General features: G+C 41.9%; 2 protein-coding genes across 2 annotated transcripts; one reads left to right on the top strand and one right to left on the bottom strand.

Annotated features, from left to right (window-relative positions):
* The first annotated feature begins 551 nt into the window (after positions 1-551).
* MYCTH_71551 (uncharacterized protein) lies at positions 552-1,258 on the top strand. The gene is made up of 2 exons (XM_003667298.1): positions 552-767; positions 923-1,258. The coding sequence occupies exons 1-2, from the start codon at positions 678-680 to the stop codon at positions 1,109-1,111; spliced, it is 279 nt and encodes a 92-aa protein (XP_003667346.1). The 5' UTR covers positions 552-677; the 3' UTR covers positions 1,112-1,258.
* A 4,530-nt stretch (positions 1,259-5,788) lies between these two features.
* On the bottom strand, positions 5,789-7,093 carry MYCTH_2131293 (uncharacterized protein; the record flags this gene model as incomplete). Its single annotated transcript, XM_003667297.1, has 2 exons — positions 5,789-6,070; positions 6,995-7,093. The coding sequence occupies 2 exons, from the start codon at positions 7,091-7,093 to the stop codon at positions 5,789-5,791; spliced, it is 381 nt and encodes a 126-aa protein (XP_003667345.1).
* Positions 7,094-22,372: the final 15,279 nt, after the last annotated feature.

Here is a 22,372-nt window from a genome sequence, read left to right as displayed (position 1 = left end):
TTCTAAAAGGGTCCAGACGGAGGTGGATTGAGCGGGACAAGCAGGCAGGTCGTCTGAGGGATTCGGTGAAGCCAAAGGGTTCACAACAACACTTAGAGTTGTCTCTCACAGTAATCAGCAATACTTGGTATGAGTACTGTGATTGTGATTGTTACCACTAGTGAACTCCCAGAGTCCACCATAACGAGTGACTAGCTAGCTATATATACACAATTATCTGTCCTTCTTCAATAGTTATCACCAGTACCACTTCTCCTTTCACTTCGTGATTCTGCGTTATCGACGGTGACATGTTATTATCACCAGTGAAGACCTTAGTCTTGGCGGTGATAATCTTGTGATTGGTCCGTCAAGTGATTAGCTATCAGAATGTCCCGCGTCCTGGCTGCAGCCTGCCAGGCCGCCCATGTGCTTATTCATGACACGATGCCCCTCCTTCAAGGCTTTCGACCCGAAAGCCCTCTTAGGCCGTTTCAAATAGCGCTAACAACCCTTCGCTTGTAAGTACTGCATTCTCCCTGTTTCTGCGTCGCGGTCGCCATGTTGACAAAATGCCGATAGAGAAACGGAAGTCACATTCTACACGTTACCGTGCTTCCCTTGCTTAGAACATCGCTAAGAACGGTTTTATCGTTATACCTTGCTCTTGGTACGCGTCGCAAGGCCTCGTTTGCAAAATGATCACGCGTACGAAGCGTTACGAAGCCTGCGTTCGTCGAGGTCGTTCTTACGATAGCTCTGGCATACCGCTTTCTTCCTATAAGCACGTCTCCTTTTCTTTTTTTTTTTTTTCCTTTGAATGTAATTCCTAATGTTCGTTCTAGTAGATCGCATTCTCTAGGAGCAGCGTCGTATCAAGGATACTAAACGTCGTGCTAAACTTGAGCTAGATAAATCTTAACGCCGTCTGGAAGAAGCCTAGCGCGAGTTGTCCGAAAAGCTTACACGGCTCCGGCGTCTTCGTCAGCAGAAGGAGTTTTTGGTAGAGAAAGGTACCGACATGGTAGCGCGTGGTCTATCGACCTTGGACGAGTTGGAGGAGGTTGAGCGGCAAGAGACGCCTGCTATGCCCTCGTCACAGATTAATGATGCCGTCGATGCTATCGACTAGGGCGCCGTCTTTGGTTCTGTCCCGGGTTTTCCTTTAGTCGATCCGGATTCTGCCGGTGGAACTGTTCCAGTTTCTTAGGGCAGTTTAAATTCTTGACTAGTTCCCATGAGTTGTCCTCTAGTCCAAAATCAAGCCATTTGACCAGGTACTGCAGTTCCCTGTTAATAATACGTGAATCCAGAATTTCTTCGACGTCCCATTCTTCCTCTTCGTCCTCTGCTTCGATATACGTAGCAACCTTGGCGTTTTTTGGTGCTGGTTCGAGAAGTGAAATATGAAAAACATCCGTCTGTAGTCATATAGATGACGGTAACGATAGTCGGTAGTTAGATGTCGAAATTCGTTCTTTGATAACGAAGGGTCCGACCTTCTTAAAGTCTAGCTTTGTGCTTAGTCGTTTGGTTCGCAAGTTTCGTGCGATCAGGTAGACTTTGTCTCCCCTCTCTAGGTAAGGTCCCTTGAGCCTGTGTTTGTTATAGTAGTTCTTCATTCTGGTTTTGACAAACTCGAGTTCCTTCTTGAGCTTCTCGTACAGTACATGCATCTGTTCTACTTTAACTACTGCTCTTGGCACTATGACCTCTGGTCCTTGCCTAAGGTCTGCTTTGTATCCGTAGTTCGCAAAGAACGGTGTAACTTTGGTCGTTTCTGTTGGCGTTGTGTTGTAGGCGAGTTGTACTATTGGCAACAGCATAACCTAGTCGTTTTACTGGTAGTTGACGTAAGAACGGAGATACTATTCGACGATTTGGTTTAGTCGCTCCGTTTGTCCGTCGGTCTGTAGGTAATATGCCGTTGACAGTTTGCTATTAACGCCCAATCGTTGCATTAACGCTTGCCAGAACTTCGATACGAACTTAGTGTCTCTGTCGGTGATCCATTCTTACGGCCAAGCATACACTGATGTAACTTGCCGATAGATCACATCTGCCAACTGTTCCGCTGTCCAGGACTCCTTATAGGGAAAGAAATATACCCACTTAGTCAGGCGATCTACTATAGTAAGAATACTATCGTAGATTACTCCTATAGCCGTGTCCTTAGATTCTGGCAGCTTCGTAATGAAGTCCATCGTAACTGAACTCCATGGTTTGTCAGCTGTTGGTAGTGGCTGAAGTAGCCCATACGGCTTGTGTCGTGCCGTTTTGCTTCGATTGCAGATGTCGCAGTTCCGTACGACTTCCTTGACCCGTGCCGTTAACTGTGGAAAGTCGTAGTGTTTCTTGACTTGTGCGACAGTCTTCGTGACTCCTTTGTGTCCTCCGAGTTTTGACTCATAGAGTTCTCGAATCATCCGCAGCTGTTGATCTTTGTCGTAGATGTACGCCTTGCCTCGGTACCAGAGTTTCCCATCTTTCTCTTCCACTTCGTTAGGTACCACTAGTCCGGGTGCTGCTTAATACTATGCCTCGTTAATCCTTTCCTCTCGAAAGATTACGCAGCATTCTAGGAACGAGTCAAGTGGATCATCTTCCACGGGTGTCTGCGTTTCGTAATACAGCGTTCCGTCTGTTCGTTCCTTGAACAACGGTGGTGTCGTTCCCGTTCGTCCTTCCGTGTGATCCGTTCGTCGGCTTAAGATGTCTGCTCGTACGTTTTCTTTGCCCTTCTTATAGCGGATCTCGAAGTTGAATTCCGCGAGGAATTCTGCCCATCGTATTTGTCGTCCGTTAAGTTCCTTCGTCGTCATAAAGTATCGCAAATTCTTGTGATCCGTATACACTTGTACCGGTTCAATCATGCCACTGAGGTATAGTCGCCATTCCTTAAAAGCTTCGACAATCGCAAGCAGTTCCTTATTGTGGATCGGGTAATTAAGACGTGGTCTATCGAGCTTCTTTGAAAAGAAGGCTATAGGATATAGCTTCCCTTGTTCGTCTCGTTGTCCCACTTGTCCTCCAATGGCGTAGTCTGAAGCGTCCGTTTCCACCTTAAATAACTTCTTAGGGTCTGGCAGTACTAGTACTAGGTCTTTAGTAATGGCGTTACGGATCTGTATAAATGCTTGCTCGTATTATTCTTCCTATTAGAATTCAGCATTCTTCTTGGTAAGTTCGTGCAAAGGTCGTACGATCGCTCTAAAGTTCCTGATGAACATCCGGTAGAAGTTCGCAAATCCGATGAAACTTCGTACTTCCGTGACTGACGTCGGTCGTAGCCAATTCTTGATGGCTTCAACCTTTGAAGGTTCTATCCGGATTTGTCCCGGGGATATCTCGTATCCCAAAAATACCGTTTTCCTGACGTGGAATTCGCTCTTTTCCTTGTTGACTAATAGCTTATACGCGTGCAGCGCGTCCAGCACTACTTTCACGTGCTTCCGGTGTTCATCTATCGTCTTAGAGAAGATAAGTATATCGTCGAGATAACATACCGCAAATTTGTCGAGAAAGGGTCAGATAGCTTGATTAATTAGGGCTTAGAACGTTGCCAGCGCGTTCGTAAGTCCAAATGGCATGACAAGGTACTCGTAGTAGCCATAGGGTATCCTAAAGGCCGTTTTCCACTCGTCGCCTTCTTTGATCCATATATAGTTATAGGCCGATAGCAAGTCAAGACGCATGAAATATTGGGCTCCTACCAACTAATCTCGGAGCCGTAAGATCAGCAATAACGGGTATCGGTTTTTCACGGTCTGTTCGTTGAGTTGCCGATAGTCGACACATAACCGTAGCTTTCCGTCTTTCTTAGGCACAAACAGGATTAGGTAGCCTGCTAGCGATGTCAACGGGCGGATATATCCTCTTCAAAGGTTCTCCTCCAAATATCGCTTAAGTTCTTCGTTCTGCGTCTGGCTCGTGTGGTAAATCTTAAAGAACTTCAGTCGTGCTCCTTCCTTGAGCTTGATCTCGTGATCCCATAGGCCGTGTTCTAGTAATCCTTCCAGATACTTTAGTTCGAATGCTAGGTATCCTTCGTATTCCTTTGGTACTTCCCTAGTCTTGTCTCGTCTCTCGGTTTTCTAGTAGTATACGAACTTGGTTCCGTCTATGGCGATACTAGCGATTTCTCCTATCTCAACCCACTGCTCCAATTACAGTGCTCCACATTCGTCAACGGAGAGAACAGCTATCGGCGATTTAGCTCGTTCCTCCTGTCGCGATATCGATGTCGTTATACCGCCTCTTCCAGAGTCTATAGTGGTCTGCCTGCCACTATCCGTCTCTTGCGGTAGATCCGTAGGACATGCCTTCCCCTGAGCATCGTCTGCTCGCGATCCTTATACGCTCCCTATCTCGCTAGTCGAATACGACTCCGTTCGGGGTCGCAGGTAGCTACCATTCTTCTAGCTAATGTCTAGGTTGTAATCTTCATACCATAGTAACCCCAATATCATGTCTTTGTCGTTGCCCATGTCCACAATGCTAAATACGACTACTATAGTCTTTCCTACTACAGTGATGTCGATCGGTTCGGTCTCTCTACGTACCTATTACGTCAGAAATAGCCCTTTGACTATGCCATGCTTCCGCTTCATTCTCCAGGGTATCCGTAGCTGATTCACAAGCGTCGGCGAAATCAGGTTCATCTCTGCTCCACTATCCACTAGTACGAGCATTTCGTGCTGTTTCCACTGTGCTGTTATCCACAATCGCTTGTCTTGCCGCCGTCGTCCAAAGATTGTAGCGATTTCCCATGTTCCTGCCGGGAGGTCTCGATATAGTGGTCTCTTGTGCTAGTTCCTCTTGTACTACGCTACCACTCGCCGCTACGCGGGCGTTAATAGTTTCCGGGCCCCTCAAAGGGCCCTAACCCGTTTCCCAGGTCAGTACTAACCTCTTTAGTTGTTCGGCTAATAGCGGCTTCGTCAATCGTACTTATTTCCGTGAGCCATTGAGTGCTTACGGCTTCCTACCATTAGGTCCGTTCTACTTTCCATCGTGCGTGCTATAGCTTCGTCTAAAGCTCCCAAATTCGCAATTTCTTTTCGTCCGTGTGATAGAGGTAATCGTTGCTCTAGCACGAGTCCTATATGTCTCGTCCGGTTCCATAGTGCCTAGGCTAGACTCGTTTTGGAACTACCGTAATGCCTTCTAGATTACGAGTTTCGATCTTCCAGAGCAATTCGGCTGCTCTGTTTCCTATATCGTAGACCCATTCTACAGGGTACAAGTCTCCGTCCCTGTTTTCCTGTCGGGTCGGCTAGTGATTATTTTCGAATTTGTCGCAGAAGTAATATCGGCATTCGTATACCACACACTAGAACCAGGGCACTTGTGCATGTGCCTCGTGTCGCGGGTACAGTCGCGTAGCGTCGCCTAGAAGGTATTGGAATTCTTTCCCGAATCCTTCCTATTATACGTAGACCGTAGGTACTCTAATGCTAAGGTAGGAGTGTTTCTTCTAGTAGCTTTCCCACATACGTTCGTCTTTTCCGCGGTTCGCTCGCATAAACTGGTATTCTAGGTTCCGTACGTCGTTACTAAGTTACTGGCCGTTAAGATGCTCGGTGTAGCTATCGGGCCTATCATATGTCATAGGCTGTTCTCCTTTGATAGTTTCCATGATACATCGGAGTTCCCTTATTTCGTCCTTCATCTCATCGCTCTACTAGGCAAGTCGAGTCAAGCGTTCATCCCGTTCGCGTAGTTCCGTGTTAAGTCGGAAAACTTCGTTACAGTACCATTCGATTCGTTCCTAGAGGAATAGAGCATCGGGTCCAGGTCTTTCGATTCCTTAGGTGTCGGTTGTCCACGATCCATCCCGCCTCTGCGTGACCGTGAAACCCCACTGTCCTAAGGCCGGGAGAATCGAAGCTGGCGGTGCATATTCTCCTGCCATGTCCCATTCGGCAAGACCTGTCTCTGGATCCATAGTGACCAGTTCGGAGTTCGGTGCTTGTTCGTCTTTACCGTTGCCGTCGTGTCCGAGACTATCCGTGTCACTGCCCTTGTCTTTGTAGCTCGTGGCCGCTACTTCGATGACGTCCTTAGTAGTTTCGTCGATGGCCGTAATTTCCTTTCCCGGGGTTAGTTTCTATTCTTTCTTTAGGCTTCGGCATTCTCGCTTATAGTGCCCTTTCTTTCTGTAGTTATAGCAGGTGATATTAGACTTATCTTTGGTCGTCTTCTTCTAGTCCTGCTTCTACGCTACGTCTACATCCATAGCTCCGGGGTACGTCCCATACGAAGTACTGACGTACGCTCGCTTTTTCTTATCGTTAGCCTTAACCGTGGTTCCGTTCATTCGACCTCGTTTCTACTGCTCTCGTACGTAGAGTCGATTATCGATTCTGATGGCCTACACGATGTATTCATCCAGAGTCTTAGGCCGATCGTACTTATACAGCTCGTCCTTGACCTTTTCCTTCAAGCCGTTATAGAATAATTACATTAACGCCTCGTCGTTAAGCTAAGACTTGAGCATGTCCTGTCTGAATTATACGGCGTAAGAGGCTACTAACTTGGTCTGTCGGAGATTAGCAAGTCTTTCTTACGTATAAATCTTCTCGTCTTTGTCGCCAAAAACCTTCCGAAGCTCTTCTTCGAAACGGTCGTAGGACCGAAAGACTACCTACGTAAACGTGTCTCGGTCGTCTTTATCTTCCTCGGTGAGATAGTCGTTCCACGTAGGCTCGAACCATCTAAGTGCCTTGCCCTCTAGTCTCGTAGCTACATAGAGGACTTTAGCTTTGTCATCCGGAAACTTGTCGTCATTAAGCCGGAAGTAGGATCGGAGGTTTGTCAGGAATCCTACGAGATCCTCCTTAGTTCCTCCGTATTTGCCAGGTGGTTCGATCTTAATACGCTTCGCTTTGGCGCCCTCGAGTGCCTCGATTTTGGCGTAGGCCTCGTTGACTAACTTCTACGAGTACTTTTCGCGGTTCTCGAGTTCCTTGATTCGAGCTTAAGCAGCCTTGTCTCTCTGGTCCAACTCCTGAACCCGTTGCTGGAGTTGACTAAGCTGAGTGAGCAGCTGTTCGGCCGTGACGTCGGTAGCCATGTCGATGTCGAGGTCGAAGTCACCTCCGTTCTGAACCATGACAGAACAAAGGGAGTAGTAACAACGTGTGACGAACCCAACTCAGACTTCTTCTAAAAGGGTCCAGACGGAGGTAGATTAAGCGGGACAAGCAGGCAGGTCGTCTGAGGGATTCGGTGAAGCCAAAGGGTTTACAACAACACTTAGAGTTGTCTCTCATAGTAATCAGCAATGCTTGGTATAAGTACTGTGATTGTGATTGTTACCACTGGTGAACTCCTAGAGTCTACTATAACGAGTGACTAGCTAGCTATATATACACAATTGTCTGTCCTTCTTCAATAGTTATCACCAGTACTACTTCTCCTTTCACTTCGTGATTCTGCGTTGTCGACGGTGACATGTTATTATCACCAGTGAAGACCTTAGTCTTGGCGGTGATAATCTTCTGATTGGTCCGTCAAGTGATTGGCTGTCGGAATGTCCCGCGTCCTGGCTGCAGCCTGCCAGGCCGCCCATGTGCTTATTCGTGACAAGAAGATAACTAAAGACAAGTCTAATGTTACCTACTATAACTATAGAAAGAAAGAGCACTATAAGCGAGAATGTCAAAGCCTAAAGAAAGAATAAAAGCTAGTCTCTAGAAAAGAAATCGCGGATATCGACGAAACTACTAAGAATGTTACTAAAGTAGCGGCTACAAGCTACAAAGACAGGGATAGCAACACGGACAGTCTCGGACACAATAGCGATAGTAAAGACAAACAAGCACCGTACTCCGAACTGGTTACTATGGATCTAGAAATAGGTCTTGCCGAATAGGACACGGCAAGAGAGTATATACTACTAATTTCGATTCTCCTAGCCCTAGAGCAATAGGGTTTTATAGTCATATAGAGGTAGGATAGATTATAGACGACCGATACCTAAGGAATCGAAAGACCTAGACCTAATGTTCTATTCCTCTAGGAACAAATTAAATAGTACTATAACGAAGTTTTCTGGCTTAATACAGAACTACGTGAATAGGATGAACGCTTGATTCGACTTACCTAGTAGAGTAATAGAATAAGGGACAAGATAAGGGAACTCTAATATATCGTAGAAACCATCAAAGGGGAACAGCCTATAATGTACAATAGGCCTAATAACTACGCCAAGTATTTTGACAATTAGCAACTTAGCTATAACGTATAGAACCCTAAGTACTAGTTTATACGCGCGAACCATAGAAAAGATAAGCGTATGTAGGAAAGCTATTAGAAGAAACACTCCTACCTTAGCATTAGAGTACCTACAGTCTATGTATAGTAAGAAGGATTTAGGAGAGAATTCCAATACCTTCTAGGCAATGCCACACGACTATACCCTCAACATAAGGCATATATACAAGTGCCCTAGTTCCAGTATATATTATACGAATGCCGATACCACTTCCGTAATAAATTCGAGAACAACTACTGGCCGACCTAACAAGAAAATAAAAACAGAAGCTTACGCCCGGTGGAGTAGGTCTACGATATAGGAAACAGAGCGGCCGAATTGCTCTAGAAGATCGAAGACCAGAGTCTAGAAGGCATTACGATAGTTCCAAAACGAGCCTGGCCTAGGCACTACGGAATAGGACAAGATATATAGGACTTATGCTAGAGTAACGATTGCCTCTACTATGTAGACGAAAAGAAGTCGCGAATTCGGGAGCTTTAGAGGAAGCTATAGCATATACGATAGAAAGTAGAATAGACCTAATGGTAGGAAACTATAAGCACCTAATGGCTTATAGAGATAAGCACGATAGATAAAGCCGCTATTAGCTAAATAACCGAAGAGGTTAGCACTAACCTAGGAAACGGGTCAGGGCCCTTCGAGAGGCCCGAAAACCATTAACGCCTGTATAGCGACAAGTAGTAGCACAGTATAGGAGGAACTGCCGTAAAAGACCACTATATCGAAACCTCCTAGCAGAAATATAGGAAATCGCCACAATCTTTAGATGACGACGGCACGACAAACGACTATAAATAATAGCATAGTGGAAATAGCATGAAATGCTTACACTAGTAGATAGTAGAGCAGAGATAAACCTAATTTCGCCGACGCTTGTAAATTAGCTATAGATACCTTAGAGAATAAAGTGGAAGCATAGCATAGTCAAAGGGCTATTCCTAATATAATAGGTATATAGGGAGACCGAACCGATCGACATCACTATAGTAGGGAAGACTATAGCAGTCGTATTTAGCATTATAAATATAGGCAACGATAAAGACATAATATTAGGGTTACTATAGTATAAAGATTATAACCTAGACATTAGCTAGAAGAATGGTAGCTACCTACGACCCTAAATGGAGTTATATTTGACTAGCGAGATAGGGAGCGTGCAAGGATCGCGAGTAGATAATGCTCGGGGAAAGGCATATCCTATAGATCTACTATAAGAGATAGACAGTGGTAGGCAGATCACTATAGACTCTAGAAGAAGCGGCATAACGACACCGACGTTACAACAAGAGGAATAAGCTAAACCGCCAATAGCTGTTCTCTCCATTGACAAATATAAAGCACTATAACTAGAGTAATAGGTTAAGATAGGAGAAATCGCTAGCATCGCTATAGACGGAACCAAGTTCGTATACTATTAGAAAACCGAGAGACAAAATAAGACTAGGGAAGTACTAAAGGATACAAAGGACACCTAGCATTCGAACCGAAGTATCTAGAAGGATTATATGACGAACCCAACTCAGACTTCTTCTAAAAGGGTCCAGACAGAGGCAGGTAAAGCGGGACAAGCAGGCAGGTCGTCTAAGGGATTCGGTAAAGCCAAAGGGTTCACAACAACACTTAGAGTTGTCTCTTACAGTAATCAGCAATGCTTAGTATAAGTACTGTGATTGTAATTGTTACCACTAGTAAACTCCCAGAGTCCACCATAACGAGTGACTATCTATATATATATATAATCCTAGGATCACTCTTCATCTAGTGATCCTTTGTCATCTGGATTACGGCTACGATAGTGATCCCATAGCGTATAGATCACTTTGCCAAGCGTAATCCTTTCCTAATTAGTCTGTTCGTACCTACTGTCCTATTGGCTTATCGGGGAAGGCGGCTTAGGCGGCGTCCTACATGTATATTTCCGTGACACGATGCCCCTCCTTTAAGGCTTTCGACCTGAAAGCCTATCTTAGGCCGTTTTAAATAGCGCTAACAGCCCTTAGTAAGTTGTCTCCCATGTTTCCTTCTTTCTTCTACATACTACTAACAACATGTCTCATATAGTAAAGCGTTTAATAAAAAGGTCCGTAAAGACCGAGGAGCGTATTGCCCTAGCTGCTGCCATTAACGAGCTAGGGTTCGAAGTGATGCCTTGTTCTTTTTATTTTTCTTACGGCCTCTACTACCATATAATAGAGAGTTCTTCTCGTTACGGCGAATGTATTCGTCGTAGGAGGTCGTATGACGGTTCTGGGGTTCTAGTCTTGTCTTGTCGGTGTTCCCTTGTCAATATATTTTTTCTATACTAACTTCCATAGTGTCCCGCATTGTAGACGAATCAAAGCGCCTCGACCGATTAGAATAAGATGCTAAGGAGGCTCTCCGTGCCGACCGCGATTCATTGGCAAAAGCGTAGCGTCGTCTAGACGAGTCTCTAGCTCGTTTAGACCGTATTCGTCGTTAAAAGCGATCGTTGTTATCTCGGGGGTCGGAGATGGTTCGCCGGGGCCTTGCGTCTTTGGATAAATTAGAAGAGGTGGAGTAGTAGGAATTAGGGGCGGTTCTAGGTATATAGCTCAATAGTGGTATTGACGTTATTAACTAGGGCGCCGTCTTCAATTCTATCCTAGGTTTTCCTTTAGTTAATCCGGGTTCTGCTAGTAGAACTATTCTAGTTTCTTAGGGCAGTTTAAATTCTTAACTAGTTCCTATAAATTGTCTTCTAGTCCGAAATCAAGCTATTTAACTAGATACTATAGTTCTCCGTTAATAATACGTAAATCTAGAATTTCTTCGACGTCCTATTCTTCCTCTTTATCCTCTGCTTCGATATGTATAGCAACCTTGGCGTTCTTTAATACTAGTTCAAGAAGTGAAATATAAAAAACATCTGTCTATAGTCGCATAGATGATGGTAACGATAATCGGTAGTTAGATGTCGAAATTCGTTCTTTAATAACGAAGGGTCTGACCTTCTTAAAGTCTAGCTTCGTACTTGGTCGTTTGGTTTGTAAGTTTTATACGATTAGGTAGACTTTATCTCTCCTCTCTAGGCAAGGTCCCTTGAGCCTGTGTTTGTCGTAGTAGTTCTTTATTCTAGTCTTGACAAACTCGAGTTCCTTTTTGAGCTTTTCATATAGTGCGTACATTTGTTCCACTTTGACTACTGCTCTCGGCACTATAACCTCTAGTCCTTGCCTAAGGTCTGCTTCATATCTATAGTTCGCGAAGAACGGTGTAACTTTGGTCGTTTCTGTTAGCGTCGTATTATAGGCAAGTTATACTATTAGTAACAGCATGACCTAGTCGTCTTGCTAGTAATTGACGTAAGAGCGGAGGTATTGCTTAATAACTTGGTTTAGTCGCTCCGTTTGTCTATTAGTCTGTAGGTGATATGCCGTTGACAGCTTACTATTAACACCTAATCGTTACATTAACGCTTGCCAAAACTTCGACGCGAACTTGGTGTCTCTGTCGGTGATCCATTCTTGCGGCCAAGCATGTACTGATGTAACTTGCCGATAGATCATATCTACTAGCTGTTTAGCTGTCTAGGACTCCTTATAGGGAAAGAAGTATACCTATTTAGTCAGGCAATCTACTATAGTAAGAATACTATCGTAGGTCACTCCTATAGCTATATCCTTAGATTCCAGCAGCTTCGTAATAAAGTCTATTGTAACTAAACTCCATGGTTTGCTAGCTGTTAGCAGTGGCTAAAGTAGCCTATACGGCTTGTATCGTGCCGTTTTGCTCCGATTATAGATATCGCAGTTCCGTACGACTTCCTTAACTCGTGCCGTTAACTATAGAAAGTCGTAGTGTCTCTTGACTTGTATAACAGTCTTTGTAACTCCCTTGTGTCCTCTAAGTTTTAACTTGTAGAGTTCTCGAATCATTCGCAGCTATTAGTCTTTATTGTGGATATATGCTTTGCCTCGGTACCAGAGTTTCCCATCTTTTTCTTCCACTCCGTCAGGTACCACTGGTCTGGGTGCTGCTTAATACTATGCCTCGTTGATCCTTTCTTCTCGAAAGATTATATAGCATTCTAGGAACAAGCTAAGTAGATTATCTTCTACGGGTGTCTACGTTTCGTAATATAGCGTTCCGTCTGTTCGTTCCTTGAATAATGGTAGTGTTGTTCCCGTTTGTCCTTTCGTATGATCCGTTTGTCAACTTAAAATGTCTGCTTATACATTTTCTTTGCCCTTCTTATAGCAGATCTCGAAGTTAAATTCTGCGAGGAATTCTACCTATTGTATTTATCGTCTGTTAAGTTCCTTCGTCGTTATAAAGTATCGTAGGTTCTTATAATCTGTATATACTTATACTAGTTTAATCGTACCACTAAGGTATGGTCGCCATTCCTTAAAAGCTTCAACAATCGCAAGTAGTTCCTTGTTATAGATCAGATAATTAAGACGTAGTCTGTCGAGCTTCTTTAAAAAGAAGGCTATAGGATGTAGCTTTCCTTATCCGTCTCGTTATCCTAATTATCCTCTAATAGCATAGTCTGAAGCGTCCGTTTCTACCTTGAATGGCTTCTTAGGGTCTAATAGTACCAGTACTAGATCTTTAGTAATAGCGTTATAGATCTACGTAAATGCTTGCTCGTGTCGCTCTTCCCATTGGAATTTAGCGTTCTTCTTGGTAAGTTCGTATAAAGGTCGTACGATCGCTCCAAAGTTCCTGATGAATATTCGGTAGAAGTTTGTAAATCCGATGAAGCTTCGTACTTCCGTAACTGACGTCGGTCGTAGCCAATTCTTGATAGCTTTAATCTTTAAAGGTTCCATCCGGATTTGTCCTAGGGATATTTTATATCCTAAAAAGACTATCTTCCTAACATAGAATTCGCTCTTTTCCTTATTAACTAATAGCTTATACGTATATAGCGTGTCTAGTACTACTTTTATATACTTTCGGTGTTTGTCTATCGTCTTAGAGAAGATGAGTATATCGTCGAGATAACATACTATAAATTTGTCGAGAAAGGGTCGGATAGCTTAATTAATTAGGGCTTAGAACATTGCTGGCGCGTTTATAAGTCTAAATGGCATGACGAGGTACTCGTAGTGGCTATAGGGTATCCTAAAGGCCGTTTTCTACTTATCGCCTTCTTTGATCCGTATATAGTTGTAGGCCGATAGCAAGTCAAGACACGTAAAATATTAGGCTCCTGCTAACTGATCTCGGAGCCATAAGATCAGCGGTAACAGGTATCAGTTTTTTACGGTCTATTTGTTAAGTTGCCAATAGTCAACATATAACCATAGCTTTCCGTCTTTCTTAGGCATAAATAGGATTAGGTAGCCTACTAGTGATATTGACAGATAGATATATCCTCTTCGAAGGTTCTCCTCCAAATATCGCTTAAGTTCTTCGTTCTATATCTAGCTCGTATAGTAAATCTTGAAGAACTTTAGTCATGCTCCTTCCTTAAGCTTGATCTTGTGATCCTATAGGCTATATTCTAGTAGTCCTTCTAGATATTTCGGTTCGAATGCTAGGTATCCTTTATATTCCTTCGGTACTTCCTTAGTCTTGTCTTGTCTCTCGGTTTTCTAATAGTATACGAACTTGGTCCCGTCTATAGCGATACTAGCAATTTCTCCTATCTCAACCTACTACTCTAATTACAGTGCTCTGCATTCGTCAATAGAGAGAATAGCTATCGGCGGTTTAGCTCGTTCCTCCTATCGCGATATCGATATCGTTATACCGCCTCTTCCAGAGTCTGTAGTAGTCTGCCTGCCACTGTCCGTCTCTTACGGTAGATCCGTAGGATATGCCTTTCTCTAAGCATCGTCTGCTCACGATCCTTGCACGCTCCCTATCTCGCTAGTCAAATACAACTCCGTTCGGGGTCGTAAGTGGCTACTATTCTTCTAGCTAATGTCTAGGTCGTAGTCTTCATACTATAGTAACCCTAATATCATGTCTTTGTCGTTACCTATATCTACGATGCTAAATACGACTACTATAGTCTTCCTTACCATAGTGATGTCGATCGGTTTGGTCTCTTTATATACCTATTACGTCAGAAATAGCCCTTTGACTATACTATGCTTCCGCTTTATTCTCTAAGGTATCTGCAGCTAATTTACAAGTATCGGCAAAATCAGGTTCATTTCTGCTCTACTATCTACTAGTACGAGCATTTCATGCTGTTTCTACTATGCTATTATCTATAATTACTTGTCTTGCCGCTATTATCTAAAGATTATAGCGATTTCCTATATTTCTGCTAGGAGGTCTTGATATAGTGGTCTCTTACGCTAGTTCCTCCTATACTACGCTACCACTTACCATTACACGGGCGTTAATGGTTTCTAGGCCCCTCGAAGAGCCCTGACCCGTTTCCTAGGTCAGTGCTAACCTCTCTAGTTATTCGGCTGATAGCAGCTTCGTCAATCGTACTCATTTCCATAAGCCATTAAGTGCTTACAGCTTCCTACCATTAGGTCTGTTCCGCTTTCCGTCATACGTGCTATAGCTTTATCTAAAGCTCCCGAATTTGCAATTTCTTTTCGTCCACGTAATAGAGGCAATCGTTACTCCAGCACGAGTCCTATATGTCTCGTCCTATTCCGCAGTACCTAGGCTAGGCTCGTCTTAGAACTATCGTAATGCTTTCTAGATCGCGGGCTTCGATCTTCTAGAGCAATTCGGCCGCTCTGTTTCCTACATCGTAAACCTATTCTATAGGGCGTAAGCTTCCGTCCTCATTTCCTTGTCAGGTCGGCTAGTGATTGTTTTCGAATTTGTCGTGGAAGTGGTATCGGCATTTATATACTACACACTAGAACTAAGGCACTTACGTATATACCTCGTGTCAAGGGTATAGTTATATAGCATTGCCTAGGAGGTATTAGAATTCTTTCCCGAATCCTTCCCATTGTATATAGACTATAAGTACTCTAGTGCTAACATAGGAGTGTTTCTTCTAGTAGCTTTCCTACGTATACTTATCTTTTCCATGGTTTATATATATAAACTAGTATTCTAGGTTTCGCATATCATTACTAAGTTACTAGCTATCAAGATACTCAGTGTAGCTATTAGGCCTATCGTATATTATAGGCTATTCTCCTTTGATAGTTTCTACAATACGTTAGAGTTCCCTTATCTTGTCCCTTATTCTATCACTCTACTAGGCAAGTCAAATCAAGCGTCTATCCTATTTGCGTAGTTCCACGTTAAGCTAAAAAACTTCGTTACGGTACTATTCGATTCGTTCCTAGAGGAATAGAACATTAGGTCTAGGTCTTTCAATTCCTTAAGTATCGGTTATCTACAATCTATCCTACCTCTACGTGACCATAAAACCCTACTACCTCAAGGCTAGGAGAATCGAAACTGGCGGTATATATTCTCCTGCCATATCCTACTCGGCGAGACCTGTCTCTAGGTTTATAGTGACCAATTCGGAGTATAGTGCTTGTTCGTCTTTACCGTCGCCGTCGTGTCCGAGACTGTCTATATCACTGCCCTTGTCTTCGTAGCTCGTAGCCGCTACTTTGGTAACATTCTTAGTAGTTTCGTCAATGTCCGCGATTTCTTTTCTAGGGACTGTCTTCCATTCTTTCTTTAGGCTACGACATTCTCGCTTATAGTGCCCTTTCTTTCTATAGTTATAGTAGGTAACATTAGACTTGTCTTTGGTCGTCTTCTTCTAGTCCTACTTTTACGCTACGTCTATATCTATAGCTCTAAGATACGTCCTATACGAGGTACTGACGTATGCTCGCTTTTTCTTATTATTAGCCTTAACCATAGTTCCATTCATTTGACCTTATTTTTACTACTCTCGTATATAGAGTCGATTATCGATTCTAATAGCCTATATAATATATTTATCTAGGGTCTTAGGCCAATCGTACTTATATAGCTCGTCCTTAACCTTTTCCTTTAAGCCATTATAAAATAATTGTATTAACACCTTGTCATTAAGCTAAGACTTAAGCATGTCCTACCTAAACTATATAGCATAGGAGGCTATTAACTTAGTCTATCGGAGATTGGCGAGTCTTTCTTATATATAAATCTTCTCGTCCTTATCGCCAAAAACCTTTCGAAGCTCTTCTTCGAAACGGTCGTAAGATCGGAAGACTGCCTACGTAAACGCGTCTCGGTTGTCTTCGTCTTCCTTGGTAAGATAGTCATTCCACGTAGGCTTAAACTATCTAAGTACCTTGCCCTCTAGTCTCGTAGCTATATAGAGGACTTTGGCTTTATCATCCGGAAACTTATCATCATTAAGCCAGAAGTAGGATCGAAGGTTTATTAGGAATCCTACAAGATCTTCCTTGGTTCCTCCGTATTTACCAGGTAGTTCGATCTTGATACGCTTCGCTTTGGCGCCCTTAAGTGCCTCGATTTTGGCGTAGGCCTCATTAACTAACTTCTACAAGTACTTTTCGCGGTTCTCGAGTTCCTTGATTCGAGCTTGAGCAGCCTTATCTCTCTAGTCCAACTCCTAGATCCGCTACTAGAGTTGACTAAGCTAGGTAAGCAGTTATTCGGCCGTGACGTTAGTATCTATGTCAGTGTCAAGGTCGAAGTCACCTCCATTCTAAACCATAATAGAACAAAGGGAGTAGTAACAACGTATGACGAACCTAACTCAGACTTCTTCTAAAAGGGTCTAGACGGAGGCAGGTGAAGCGGGACAAGTAGGCAGGTCGTCTAAGGGATTTGGTGAAGCCAAAGGGTTTATAACAACACTTAGAGTTGTCTCTTATAGTAATTAGCAATACTTGGTATAAGTACTGTGATTGTGATTGTTACCACTAGTGAACTCCCAGAGTCTACTATAACGAGTGATTATCTATATGTATATATAATCCTGGGATCACTCTTCATCTAGTGATCCTTTGTCGTCTAGATCACGGCTACGATAGTGATCCTATAGCGTATGGATCACTTTGCTAAGCGTGATCCTTTCCTAATTGGTCCGTTCGTGCCTGCTGTCCCATTGGCTTGTCGGGGAAGGCGGCTTAGGCGGCGTCCTGTATGCATATTACCGTGACAGATTACTAGAATATAGCCTATAGGATTACGAGATTAAGCTTAAGGAAGGAGTATAACTAAAGTTCTTTAAGATTTACTATACGAGCTAGATATAGAACGAAGAACTTAAGCGATATTTAGAGGAGAACCTTTAAAGAGGATATATCTACCTGTCGATATCGCTAGTAGGCTACCTAATCCTATTTATGCCTAAGAAAGATAGAAAGCTATAGTTATATGTTAACTATTAATAACTTAACGAACAGACCGTGGAAAACCGATACCTATTACCGTTGATCTTATAGCTCTAAGATTAGTTAGTAGGAGCCTAATATTTCACGCGTCTTAACTTGCCGTCGGCCTATAACTATATATAGATTAAAGAAGGTAATGAGTAGAAAACGGCCTTTAGGACACCCTATAGCCATTACAAGTACCTTATCATGCCATTTAGACTTATAAACACGCTAGTAACGTTCTAAGCCCTAATTAATCAAGTTATCCGACCCTTTCTCGACAAATTTATAATATATTATCTTGACAATATACTTATCTTCTCTAAGATAATAGACAAACACTAGAAGCATATAAGAGTAGTGCTAGACACGCTACACGCGTATAAGCTATTAGTTAATAAGGAAAAAAGCGAATTCTATGTTAGGAAGATAGTCTTTTTAGGGTACAAGATATCCCTAGGACAAATCCAGATAGAACCCTCAAAGGTTAAAGCCATTAAGGATTAGCTACGACTAACGTCAGTCATAGAAGTACAAAGTTTCATCAGGTTTACGAACTTCTACCGGATGTTTATTAAGAACTTTAGAGCGATCGTACAACCTTTATACGAACTTACCAAGAAGAATGCTAAATTCCAATAGAAAGGACAATACGAGTAAGCATTTATATAGATCTATAACGCTATTACTAAAGACCTAGTACTAGTACTACCAGACCCTAAGAAGCCATTTGAGGTAGAAACGGACGCTTTAGACTACGCTATCGGAGGATAATTAGGATAACGAGATAGACAAGGAAAGCTACATCCTGTAGCCTTCTTTTTAAAGAAGCTCGATAGACTATGTCTTAATTATCTAATCTATAATAAGGAACTACTTACGATTATCATAGCTTTTAAGGAGTAGCGACTATACCTTAGTAGTACAATCGAACTAGTACAAGTATATATAGATCATAAGAACCTACAATACTTTATAACGATAAAGGAGCTTAATAGACGACAAATATAATAGGCAAAATTCCTCGCGGAATTTAACTTCGAGATCTACTATAAGAAGGGTAAAGAAAACACACGAGCAGACATCTTAAGCCGACGAATAGGTCATACGGAAGGACAAACAGAAACAATGCCACTATTATTTAAGGAACGAATAGACAGGACGTTATATCACGAAACGTAGACACCTATAGAAGATAATCTACTTAACTCATTCCTAGAATATTACACAATCTTTCAAGAAGAAAGGATTAACGAGGCATAGTATCAAGTAGCACCCGGACTACTAGTACCTAACAGAGTCAAAGAAAAAGATAGGAAACTCTAATACCAAGGCAAAGTATATATCTACGACAGAGATCAACAGCTATAAATGATTTGAGAACTCTACAAGTCGAAACTCAGAGGATACAAAGGAGTTACAAAGACTATAGCACAAGTTAAGAAACACTACGACTTTCTATAGTTAACGATACGAGTTAAGGAAGTCGTACAGAACTACAACATTTGCAATCAAAGCAAAACAGCGCGACATAAGCCGTATAGGCTACTTTAGCTACTGCCGACAGCTAATAAACTATAGAGTTTAATTATAATAGACTTTATTATAAAGCTACTAGAGTCTAAGGACATAGCTATAGGAGTAACCTACGATAGTATTCTTACTATAGTAGATCGCCTAACTAAGTAAGTATACTTCTTTCCCTACAAGGAATCCTAGACAGCTAAATAGCTAGCAGATGTAATCTATCGGCAAGTTACATTAATATATACTTAGCCGTAAGAATAGATTACCGACAGAGACACTAAGTTCGCATCGAAGTTCTAGCAAGTATTAATACAACGATTAGGCGTTAACAGCAAGCTATTAACGGCATATTACCTATAGACTAATAGACAAATGGAGCGACTAAACTAAGTTATTAAGCAGTACCTCCGCTCTTACGTCAACTACTAGCAAGATAACTAGGTTATGCTATTGCTAATAGTATAACTCACTTACAATATAACACTAATAGAAACAACCAAAGTTATACTATTCTTCGCGAACTACAGATATAAAGCAGACCTTAGGCAAGGACCAGAAGTCACAGTGCCGAGAGCAGTAGTTAAAGCAGAACAAATGTACATACTATATAAAAAGCTTAAAAAGGAACTCGAGTTTATCAAGACTAGAATAAAGAACTACTATGACAAATATAGGCTTAAGGGACCTTACCTAGAGAGGGGAGACAAAGTCTACCTAATCACATGAAACTTGCGAACCAAACGACTAAGCACAAAGCTAGACTTCAAGAAGGTTAGACCCTTCATTATCAAAGAACGAATTTTGACATCTAACTACCGACTATCGTTACTATTATCTATACGACTACAGATAGATGTTTTTTATATTTCACTTCTCGAACTGGCATTAAAAAACGCTAAAGTCGCTACAAACATCAAAGCAGAAGACAAAGAGGAAGAATAGGACGTTAAAGAAATTCTAGATTTATATATCATTAATAGAGAACTATAGTACCTAGTCAAATAGCTTGATTTTAGACTAGAAGATAGTTTATAGGAACTAATCAAGAATCTAAATTACCCTAAGAAACTAGAGCAGTTCTACTAATAGAACCTAGATCAGCCAAAGGCAAACCTAGGATAGAACCGAAAACAGCGCCCTAGTTAACAACCTCGACGCCACCACTAAGTTATATAACAGCCCCCGATTCCTGCTGTTCTACTGCCTCCAATTCGTCTAGATTTGACAAACCCTATATAACCATGTCTGCCCCCTTCTCTACCAGGAACTCTCGTTATTCACGAACCCGAGTCAGACGGGCTAACGCCTTAGACGCTTTACACTAATATTCCTATAGCAAGGCTTCGGCCTCTTTCTCTTCAGCCTTTAAACGACATTATTTACGTATGATACGATCTACTATATGGCGATTAGAAGCGTACCCTCGTAAGGAAACAGGAACTTACAAGAAGAAACTAGAACGCCGGAACTATTATAAGCATGACCCTAATATACGTAAGCCTCGTAGAGACGAGATTTTTCAATCATCTTACATACTCGGTTATACTCTATATAATAGGAACATGCTATCATTACAAACCTATGATCGGAAATAAACTAAGCTAAACACTTATAACAAATAGACGCTAGGGATCTACACGCGTTAGACGACATAATTAACAGTACGAAGGGTAACAAGGGCTAAGGAGAAAGAATATATATAGGGAACACAAGGAATATTAGCGCTATTTGAAACGGCCTAAAAAGAGGGCTTTCGGGTCGAAAGCCTCAGAGGGAGGACATCGTATCACGGAAATATATATACAGATGCCACCTAAGCCACCGGCACAGACAGGCCAATTAAGCCGAAGGAACGAAAGGACCAATTACAACATAGGGAAGCACAGTGATCACTACGCTCACCAGCGATCAGGGTGATTATCACTATACGATCACTCACAATCACCGTGATCACAAGTGATCACTAGGATTATATATACATGTAGATAGTCACTCGTTATAGTAGACTCTGGAGTTTACCAGTGGTAACAATCACAATCATAGTACTTATACCTAGTATTGCTAATTACTGTGAGAGACAACTCTAAGTGTTGTTATGAACCCTTTGGCTTTACCGAATCCCTCAGACGACCTGCCTGCCTGTCCCGCTCAATCTACCTTCGTCTGAACCCTTTTAGAAGAAGTCTAAGCTGGGTTCGTCACACTCTGGTTAGAGGAAGAGCTAATTAGGGATATAGGAATCTAGTATCATGCTAGGCCTATAAATAGTCCTACCGAAGGTCGATAACTAAGGTTATCCCTCTAAGGAATAAGAAGCCTATTACTATCTATGCTATATAGCCATTCTATAGCTACGTTTTAATAGGTCCTATCCTAGACAGACGGTATAGAAACTGCTACTAGAGTGACAAGAAGTGCTTATAGGAAGATATAGTTAATGATAGCTTCTAAGATTCTAACTTTTAGCTTATAGGTTAGGCTAAATTTAACCTTAATAGCTTGCTAAAGAATATCTAGCTAGTAATATAGAAAAAGAGCTCTCTAATTTCAACGGATTTAGATAGTATAGTTAGGGATCAATAGGTAGCTTATAAACAGGGTAAATGGCGATTATAGATAAGGAATTAGGGATTTAGGGAAAAGGGGTAAAGGTAGTATAGAAAAGGGGTAATTAGGGGTTTAGGTAGTAAAGAGTAAATAGAAGTAAAATTGAATAAGGTTAACTTATACTTCTATTAACGGCTCAAAGGTTAAAATCTAGGTAGTTTCCCTTTAGTTAGTTTGACTATAAGCTTCTACTATTACTATCGTTACTCTTAGGCTTTAGATCTAGTAAGTTAGTCGCTTAGTTATAGTTACCTAGTTTGTCTAGGAGCTTCCTCTTCTACTACTACTTCTTTAAGCGCTTCTGGTGGCGAAGAACCTACTTCCTAGTTCTAAGGGTTCTGCTTACCTAGAAAACTATTAGATCCGTCGGCTTTAAGCCAAACTCTATCCTGCTTAAAAAACTTCTTAACGTGGTTCGCAGAATATAGTATCTATATAGTTATACCGTTAAGAGTCTCTAGGTAGTAGGTATTTCCATTCCTAACTTCCTAGACCTGGTACGGACTATACTATTAGTACTAAAGTTTTCGAAACGAGCTTATATCGATCTACCGAATGTTATCATATACTAGAACAAGATCGCCTATCTTAATTTAGGCATTCTCGGCTCTGAATTTATAATAATAGGCTTCGTTTCGGCGTTTAGCCATTTTTTGTCTAGCTTTGGTAACTTTTTTAGTAGCGACTTTAAGATCGAATTCCGTATCTAATAGCACCTTAATACGGAGTT

The sequence above is a fragment of the Thermothelomyces thermophilus genome, chromosome 7, assembly GCF_000226095.1.
Source record: "Thermothelomyces thermophilus ATCC 42464 chromosome 7, complete sequence".
Lineage (NCBI taxonomy): Eukaryota > Fungi > Ascomycota > Sordariomycetes > Sordariales > Chaetomiaceae > Thermothelomyces > Thermothelomyces thermophilus.
The sequence above is the reverse complement of the archived record's forward strand: the minus strand, read 5'-3'. Positions and strand labels throughout refer to the sequence as shown.